The sequence below is a fragment of the Arvicanthis niloticus genome, chromosome 20 (assembly GCF_011762505.2).
Source record: "Arvicanthis niloticus isolate mArvNil1 chromosome 20, mArvNil1.pat.X, whole genome shotgun sequence".
Taxonomy (NCBI): Eukaryota; Metazoa; Chordata; class Mammalia; order Rodentia; family Muridae; genus Arvicanthis; species Arvicanthis niloticus.
The window spans coordinates 42,543,163-42,552,800 of record NC_047677.1 but is presented as its reverse complement, the minus strand read 5'-3'; the positions used below and the strand labels follow the sequence as shown (position 1 = coordinate 42,552,800).

Below are 9,638 nucleotides of genomic sequence, written 5' to 3'. Positions count from 1 at the left end.
AAGACCGGATTTTAGGGAACCCTCCAGGAAGGAACTAGGAAGACCTGAGTCCTCAGCTCTGCCTGAAGGGCTGAAGAGAGTTACAGACCCTTGTGTGGGCCTCATACCTGCCCCTGAATGGCTGATGTATCAGCCTGTGGGCAATGGACCTGGGTCTGGAGAGGGGACTGTCATTGTCAGTCTAGTGTGGTCTTGGCTGGTTGCTGACTCCCCCAAGAGGTTCTTGAGGCCGGGCTGTCTCCATAGAGAAGTCTGTGAAGAGCTCAGCTGAGCCCTGGCCAACCCCACCTCAGGTCCCTCTCTAATCCACTTATCAGGGTTTGTTACCTGAGCCCCCGCTGGGTCCATCCTCCACAGTGCTGGAGTTTTACAATATTTACAATGGGTAGAGGTCAAAGGCTTTGCCTTTGGCTTTGTAGGCCTGCAGGCCACATTGGGGCAGTGGTTTCCCTGGGTAAGGGTCTCCCCTTGGGTCACTGTAAGTAAGGCTTCTGTGGGGTTATCCCAGGCCATGTACCCAGCTGCTTCATCTGGCTGGTGCACCCAAAGCTGCTTGCTGGGAGGGGAGTCCTGGAAAGATAGGTTGTCATCACATTACCCTGGAGGGTTTGATCTTTAGCACACATGGCAACAAGGCCTGTATATTAGGGCTCTGTAGAAACAGAACCGGTAGAACATACGTATTCTGTAAAAGTGGGTTTGCCAGACTGGCTTACACAAATGGGCTTGGTAGTCTAATTTGTTTTTCTGCTGTGAATAGACGCCATGACCACAGCAGTTCTTATAAAGGAAAACAGTTAATTGGGGCTGACTTACAGTTCAGAGGTTTAGTCCATTACCAGCATGGCGGCATGCAGGCAGACATGGTGCTGGAGAGGTAGCTGAGAATTCACCATCTGAGTCTGCAGGCAGAAGGAAGTGATAGCCACTAGGCCTGGCTTGAGCTGAAACCTCAAAGCCCACCCCACAGTAGCACACTTCCTCCAATAAGGCCCCGCCTCGTAATAGTGTCACTCCTTATGGACCTATTGGGGGCCATTTTTACCCAGACCACATCAATAATGACCATCTGCTTGCTGGGTAGGCTGAGGGCCTGGAGGATCTTCAGTCCACACTGGAAAGTCAGAGTTGGCTTCTGACAGTCAGCAGAGGGTGGTGGCAGCAGCAAGCAGGGCTGGCAGAAAGCATTGCTTTTTCTTGGACCGCCTAATATCTGGGCTTCCTGCTAGGAGGTGCTGCCACTCTGGAGAGGGCCCTCCCCCTCACTAAGCCTTCCTGGAAGTAGCCTCACAGGCCAATGTAAGGCCTCTTACTAATTCTTCAGGTTAATTGGCAGGCTCAGGACTGCCGTGTGTGTGTGTGTGTGTGTGTGTGTGTGTGTGTGTGTGTGTGTGTGTGTGTGTGTGAGACCTGTGCTTGTTCCAGAGTCACCATCAATGTCCACAACTGTGTTCTTCCTCCCTCCAAAGCAGCTCTGGGGACAATGGCAGGCTGTAGTTGGACATCTGAAGATTAGAACAACACCTACCAGGCCCCTTGCTCAGTCTGGGTGTCTGCTACACAGGGGGTTCTGCAATGGGGAGAGATGAGGGGTGGGAGATCCGACACAGGACCTGTGTGGCTCATTTGGTTCACGGTCAGGTCATTGTCCTGTGCCTCTGTCCATCAGTGTGGCCTCAGTTCTCAGGATAGAATCTCTGTGAGATTCAGTGTCTACCTGCTTGGCTGCAAGGGGGCTTTGGGCCCTGGTAATAGCAATGGTTCAGGTAGAGAGCAGCTGTCTCTTACCTCTCTTGTGCCATATCCATCCTCCCAGGAGGTGACACCTCCAGCCTTATAGCTGTCCCTGCTCTGAGTTGGACAGGAGGACACCAAACCCTTGTGTGGTCAACTCCTGTTCTGCTCAAGGGGCTAGATCTGGAAGATTCAGAATAGGGATGGATGTCCCGTGCTCGGCTCCAGGTAGGGACACATGCTGTGCTTTAACTTGTCCTCAGTCTGGGCTGGGGATCAGGGATTGAGGGCGGGGGGGTCGGCACAGCTGGCAGTTTGCCCATCTCTGAGGTACACATGAGTGTGCCACAGGAGGGTGGAAAGCTAGGACCTTACAGGCATGGGGTGTGGTCCTGAGGGAACATGCTGGCACTTCCTGAATCTTACGTCCTGGAACAAGGAACTGCATGGGGACACAGACGCCGGTAGAAACAGTTTATTAAGAGAAAAAGTGCTCCCAAGTTTGGAAGTGGGTCAGTGGTGGAGCAGCGCCAAGGGCCCAGCTGCCCTGAACCTTCGGCATTAAGGTTACCTACAGAGCCAGCTCTTGTGTGCAGCAGACTTCCTGGACATGCCCTGCCCGCCCCTTGGCCCTTCTAGACCTTTTTTGCTCAGGTTGTCTTACATATGCTAATCTTGATGCCTTTCTTGGTTCATTCTCCTGTGGCAGGTGTAAGGTCACCCCAGGGCACTAAGGTGGCCCTGCTTGGGTAAGCTACAGGGTCTCCCCCAATCGCTCTAACAAAGGCAACTTTATTGATGGCATCTGGCACTTCAGAATGATGAGCGACCCTGGATGTCCCCAACAGTCACTCTACCTAGGTGACATCCCTCTCCTGAAGAACAGAGAAAAGGACAGTGTCCTCTGCCCAGCCTTGTCCTGAAGAAGAAGAAAAAAAAAAACAAAACAAAAAAAAAACCAAACTGTTCTCTAAGGACACCTGGGACAGTGCCCTGTAAGATATTCCAGGCATCTCTGAGGGTAGGTTTGATTCAGGGATACTAGGGCTCCCCCTAGTGGCTGAAAAACAACATGACCCTCGACGTCAAGGCCCTGAGATGCTTCCTGTCCCAGACCTTCCAGCCCAAACAGAAAGTGCTTTATTGGAGGGTATGGCTCCTTTAGTCCTCCCTTGAGGAAGGGTCAGACAGTGCCCAGAGCGTCTAGGCTTCAGCAGGTAAGTCCCAGGGACCATGCTGGTAGGCAGCATCCCTGCCAGCCCTAAGCACAGGAGAGGGGCCTGCCTAGCTGGCAGCCAGTACAACTGCACTGGCTTGGTGTCAGAACCCAGAGGAGGGCTTTCCAGGTAGAGATGTATTTCCTCAGGATATAATAGGGTCCAGATGCGGGGGCGTATGAGTCACTCCATGTCCTCCTGGGGCTCCAGCCTGTGCAGTGCCTGTAGCCGGCTGCCCACAGTCTGCTGGACAGCCTCCAGCCCCTCTGTATCCAGCTCCCGCAGCAGAAGCAATATGGCGGTCAGGATGTTCTGGGGACAGAAAGAATGACCTGGAACCTGGCTGGTGGCATCCTTTACAGGGTAAACAGTCTCAGGCCGTCCAGGCAGACACGGCTCAGACGCTGGTACACTGTCTCCCTATCCAGTTGCAGCCAGGCATGGGTCTGAGGGTCCTACACCCCTCAGAGTGGTATTCTCTCATACAAAGTGGTGGAAAAGGGTGTTTCCAACCCAAAGATGAGAGACATGGATGGCTGAGGGGCAGCACCTGTGGCTCACTGGGAGGAACAGGTCAGAAGTGAATAACTTACTTTAGCTTCTGACCCCTGACCTCTGCGGCACATGAAAGCCTCTGCAAACCCCTATGTGTGTCTTTGTTCTACATATGCAGGCCCAAGGGCAACCAGCTGCAAAGTGGACTGCATTCTGGGACAGGAGTCCTATTCTAGCTGCAGGGAGGAGGGTGCCTGGCAGGCGTGGGTAGACAAGTGCCTTCTGGAAACTGTTGAGCACTGAGGACCTGGTGAGGGACGGGAGCCTGTGAACACAGCTCTGCTCTTGGAATTGAGCGTGTGTGTGATGTGTGTGTGTGTGCTTGTGCATGCGCGTGCGTGTATGTGCACGTGTGTGCGTGCATACGTGTGTGTGGAATGAGCATGCATGTGTGCTTGTGCGTGCATGTGTGCTTGTGCGTGCATGTGTGACATGTGTGATATGTGTGTGTGGCGTGGCACTGGGGTAGGGGGCAGCAGCAAGTGCAGAGGGAAGGGATCCTGAGGGGACAGCCACCTAGTGAGGTAGAGCCCCGGCATGCTGGAGTGAGAAGCAGAGGTGAGCTTGGGTCTGTGGCGGATACTCTTGCCTCACCCACGAGAGCCTGCCTTCTGCTGTCTGGATAGAGGGGGCAGTGGTCACTCACCCTATTCTTGTGACTCCTCATAGTGTCCCTTGGTGAGAAGGAAGGAGACTGGTCTGCGGCAGTCTGGCCCTGGACTCTGTTGGTGAGAGGGAGACACTGAGGGTATGACAGTCACAGGGCTTCAAGCACCGCTATCTGCATGTCAAGGCACACTGGCAGGGGGTCCCAGCCCAGAGAGGGAGACAGACAATAGGCACCCTCAATCTAGACACAGGAGCCTAGCATGCAGAACAGGGGCCCAGAGCCATCCAGAGCAACTTCTCTATACTCAGGGCTCCTACCAGCAATGCTTTCACCCAGGGCCTCAGGGAAGGCACAGAAGTGACCCTGGCAGGTGGGCTGTGGCCACTCCCACAGAGTTCATCTCCAGTGCATCAGCTGTGGCCCTCTAAAGGACCCACAGCCTGGTGTGCACAGACAGGTTCCTAAGTTCACCTCCCAGAAGGAGACAGGAAGCTTCCCTCTCATGGCCTGAGGATGCCCTTGGGACAATGGGTCTTGCTCCCCTGCAGGCTCACTCTGTCTCCTCTGTGTATAGCAGGCGCTGGCTGGTCTCAGTTGCAGAGCTGACAGAGCTGAGGGTGTAGGGGGGATTGGGACAGCCATTGCCTGCGCCTTCTCTGCCTGGGGCGGCAGTGATCTCGTCTCCCTCCATCAGCGCGCGGGTCAGCTCTTCCTCGGTCACAGCTTGTGGAGAAGGACAGGAAGACACGGATGTCAGGCCTGTGCAATACAGGCTCCATGCACTGCCTCCTTCTCCTCAGGGCTTCAGCATGCCTACTGTGTGTGCCGTGTGCTGGGGAGGGTGGAGACGCTGTCCCTGAGGACACTCAGTCCTGCTCCTTCCGGTCCCCAGTCCCAGAAGGTGTGTGACACCTGGCAGAAGGTCAGGGGATCTTCTGAGAGCAAAACCTCCAATCCAGATAAACCTGTGTGGTGCCGGGGCTGGGCCCAGGGCCTTGCACACGCTAGTGGGCTCTCTGCCATCAGACCGGAAATTTTAAAAGGAATGGAATTCGCATATTTACCCCACTTCACTTCTTGTTTAGTAAGTGTCTGGGAGAAGACAACTGCACGTAACTGAGGAGGACCAGAGACCGTTAAGAGCATCACCTCCGCTGGTTAGCTGGCTCAGTGGTTAAGACCACTGACTGCTCTCCCAGAGGTCCTGAGTTCAAGTCCCAGCAACCACTTGGTGGCTCACACCCATATTAGGATCTGATGCCCTCTTCTGGTGTGTCTGAAGACAGTGACAGTGAACTCGCATACATTAAATAAAACAAATAAATCTTAAAAAAAAAAAAAAAAACCCAAATCATTATGGAAGTCAGTGAGATAGACCCTGCAAGGAGCCCATGGCAGGGCTCTCCACGTGACAGAGGGGTATGTAGACACAGCGTAGGTGGGCATGGTGTGGGAACAGTATGGCTTGAGGCCTGGTTGCCAGCTGAGACCACCACATGCTGCCTGGTCACTGTGTATCCTCACCATGGCACAGGGATTTTCCTCATGGAGGAAGGCAAAGGGAGGAGCCTGTGAGGCACACAAGCCCAGGTGGGGTTAACAGCCCTGAGGTACTAAACCCTGCAGTGGCACCTCTGAAAGGGAACACTCTCACAGGGAATGAACAACAGGCATACTGGGGGATGCAGAAGGCGGGGAGAGGGGTGCCTGGGAAACCCCTCAGTGGGCCCCGCCTCAGCTGGCAGTGGGTGAACATGCCAGAGCCTACCTTGGTTGTCCAGCTTCTGCAGGTGGGGCAGGTTACGCAGCACAGTCATGCGGTAACGGTGCGGGCTGGTGCCACAGCACGGGTTCTCGGCCAGCCAGAGCACCCTGAGGTGCGGCAGGTCCTTTAGGTAGAATAACTCATTCAGACTGGGGATGCGGTTCTTCCTCAGGTACAGCTCACTCAGGCGGTGGCAGCCGCGCACGGGTTCCAGGGAGGAGACACTGTTGACGCTGGGGGGCGGGGGTCAGCACACTGTCAGGGACCCATACGGTCTGGATCTCCATGGGCCAGCGTCCTCACCCATGAGACCAAGAGAAGGTCTACCCCTTACAAACAGGTCAGAACCAAATATCTTGGGTTGGACAAGAAGCAGCATCAGCAGGAACCCCTCAACCTGAGACACACCACATGGGCAGCTCCCTGGTCTGCAGCTCTGCATTCACATGGAACTGTGGTGGCAGACAGGATGCTTCACCCTCCTTCAGAGATGACACTGCGTCCCCAGGGGGCACACTTAGCCCCACAGCAGGCACTGGCTAAAACTCAGCAGAAATGAAATCTGCTGAAACCAAATCTGATTGCCAGAATCCCAGGCTAGAGAGAAACAGGAATTTAGGGTGATTTCCACCCCATGGGAAAGTGTGGAGACATGGGAGGGAAAGCAGCATCTGCTAACCCCCAAAGTCCCCACCAACACACCAAGTCTTTACACACGGGGTTCTTCTCAACAGCAGCTGAAGACTCTACCTCCCAAAGCCAAGGCCTTGCCTGCTGAGCCAGCCCTCCCCACGCTCCCTCCTGCACAGGTGCCCTGGTGGGTGACATGCTCCGGGACAAGCCACCAGCACCACGCTGACAGAGATCACACCCATGCCAGCACCTGGCAGGCAGGCAGTAGGGGCTGTGTCAGCCCTATCCTGGACCCCAGGATGTGTAGGAGAGAATTTAGGGATGCAGGAGCTCCCAGAGGTGGTAGAATCAAGAAGGCAGGGGAGATAGGGTACTGGGGGGGGGGTTTGGGGACAGATGTGGCCACAGGGAGGACTGACCTAGTCGGACCACTGCTCATTATTAGGGGATCCGCTATAAGCACACAGATTACTTCCTGGGGGTGAACGTGAGTGGGTGAGCAGAGAGATTTTAAGAGGCCCAGGTAAGTTCCTGAGAAGGCAGGTAGGAGCTGCAGGAAGGCTAGTCCCATTTCCTAGACTGTTAGCAGATGCTGCCCTCTTCGATGGCGCTGGGAGTCTCTGGATTTCCTGTTTTTCCCATATCCCACAGGAAAGCTATGAGGCTCCCCAGTGCTTCCATGCCCCAGGACTACGGTGACACAGCAGTCACGTACCTGAGTGTGATCACCTCCAGGCTGGGCATCTCCCGGCATATGGAAATCTAGGGAGGGAAGAGGCGCCGGTGACAGTGTTAGCAACAGTGTCGTCACTTCTCAGGTCAGGGGACACACATGTCACGGGTCCTGTCACCTGCACTAAAAGGGCTGAGGGCACACAACCAGGGCTCTCAGAAGAAGTCAGCCGTATGCTGGTCTCCGTGGCCCAGCCTGGCCCTGACAGTTTAAGACAGTTCCAGACACAGAACATCATTACAGCCTGAGGACACCTGGCCAGGGATCTTGTGGTTTTAGTGAGATGCACAACCTTTTCTCTTGCTTCTCCCGAGGCACAAAGAAAGGACAGACATTCTCCTTGCCAATGGAGCTGGGCCTTAAGGCAGACAGAACTGCAGCTAAGTTTTGGCTGAAACACAAAACTGTGGATCTGTGGATCAGACCTGGGCTATGGGCTCCACATCCCAACTGCCTGCCATCTAGGGTAGGGTTGGGGTGTAGCCTGCTGAAGCTGAGGGGGGCCATGCAGACTGCCTCTGTCGATGTCGTTGAGGAAAATCACCACCCGGGACTCCTCTCAGTGCAGAGCGTTGACTCTGTTCTCCTCTGTGACATGGCACTGCGCTGATGACCACTGTTCTGTAACTTTAGCTATTGTTCTGGGGGAAGGGGCATCTGGGAGATGATCCAATCAAGGAAGAACTTACATCTGTGAGCTGGCTGCCCCTGAGGAAGAGAAGAAATATACTTTAACTTGTTGAATGAATATGTGTGTGTGTATATATATTATATATATAATACATATATATTATATTATATATGTATTATATATTATATGTATATAATATATGATACAAATATACACAATCCTCCAGAGAAATGACGATTGTCTATAAATCTAAAGTTTCTACATTCGGAACGGCACAGTAAGGAAGGCTGGTTGTCCAGATAACGGGGAAAGGTATCACAAATGGTTAGGTTGGTTTCTGCCAATACCATGTGCTCGATGCATGGGGTTACACGGTTTACTTCTCTCAGGCTCCCAGAGCAGAAAAGCTGTTTCCAGTCAAACACATAAACAAAGGAGTCTTCATAAGAGTCCAAGCTCAAAGGCTGATTATGCAACTTATGAAGCAAACTCCTCAGGCCGGCAATGTGGCCGTTGTTGTTTTCTGCCTGCACAGAGGGAGCCCTGATGTGTCTGCTGGCTCAACAAAGAAAGGCATTATCGAAAACCCAGGACAGAGAGGACTGTGGTCCCCGACACCAGATGTGCCAGGGCAGAGAAAGGCTTTTAATTAACAAAGCTCACTTCTTCCAGTAGCCTGCTGACCCAACGAGAAGCAAGGGTCTACACCTGTAGCTCTTTCACACCTCATTAATACAAACTCCTCCAGAAGCCCAGGGCTTTCAGTATTTGTGTCGCCCAGCCATGCAACTTTGAGCGCATTCATATAATAGTATCTAAATTTTAGGCTGTCACCCGCACCAGGTCACCCTCTCCAGCATCTAAGTAACTATTCATGGAATCATGACTTTACAACCTCAGTCTCTCTCTCTGTAGACATGCCACTAAGCACCTTTGTCTTCAGATACCAGACACAGTCACAGAGGGTTAGTGAAAACCCCTCAGTGAGACTAGAGGGACAGTCTAGTTATCCTGCGAGGGCCGCACCCCTCTGAGGCACTGAGTGAGCCTGCAACCTAGCTAGCCTGGGGCAGCCGGCGCTCAGCGCGGCCTCTGCTTCTGCTTCCTCCTGCGCCTGGCTGGCCTCACCAGCAGTTGAGCTTCCGCACGTTGTGCAGCTCCGAAGCCTTGGCTCGGGACAGGACCATCTTTCGTGTCAGCTTCATGGTGGCCGCAGGGCCGCGGGCCCCGCCGCACTCCGCTGTACACTCCGCTAGCCCGAGAGACCTGCCCCGCGGCGCGTCTCCAGGGGCGGAGCCCGCGTCTCTAGGGGCGGGGCCTGAGGTCCCATTGGCAGCCAGGAGAGAGGGCGGAAGCGCGCGGGCGCAGCGGCACGGCCCGACTTCCGGGACACGAGGCTCCGCCTCACCCTTTTGGCGGCCTGCCTGCCCTGCGCGTGCGCGAGGCTCCGGGTTTTTTTGCTGCCTGGGGACTGCTGTCCGCAGCATCCTGTATGCGCGTGCGCGGGAAGGGCGGCCCTTAGGATTCCAGGGTGCAAGAGTCTGAGATGGTCTGGCTGGGGTGAGAAATGCACGGGATCCTGGCAGGTCTCGGGAACATCGAGAAAGACAGATCAGCCCGGGAAGGGCGACAGAGTCCTCGTGTGGAATGTTTGCAGAAACCCCTCCTGGGCCGCTGGCTCCGGATCGTCATCCCTGCCATGGCCGTGGTCACCACTGCGCCCTCGCCCATTTCTGTTTGAGCCCAAACCGGGGATTTGT

The 9,638-nt window shown here is 54.5% G+C and overlaps 1 protein-coding gene across 2 annotated transcripts; it reads right to left on the bottom strand.

The window, feature by feature from the left end:
• Positions 1 to 812: 812 nt before the first annotated feature.
• Cfap410 (cilia and flagella associated protein 410) lies at positions 813 to 9,168 on the bottom strand. 2 transcript variants are annotated; one of them, XM_076916625.1, is made up of 7 exons: positions 9,007 to 9,168; positions 7,937 to 7,955; positions 7,230 to 7,276; positions 5,885 to 6,114; positions 4,671 to 4,839; positions 4,153 to 4,228; positions 813 to 902 (listed from the first exon to the last, which is right to left on the bottom strand). In XM_076916625.1, the coding sequence occupies exons 1-7, from the start codon at positions 9,081 to 9,083 to the stop codon at positions 828 to 830; spliced, it is 693 nt and encodes a 230-aa protein (XP_076772740.1). In that variant the 5' UTR covers positions 9,084 to 9,168; the 3' UTR covers positions 813 to 827. The 2 variants fall into 2 exon arrangements, with proteins under 2 accessions (XP_076772740.1, XP_034380716.1); XM_034524825.2 differs by lacking the exon at positions 813 to 902 and adding an exon at positions 2,195 to 3,263.
• Between the last annotated feature and the right edge of the window lie 470 nt (positions 9,169 to 9,638).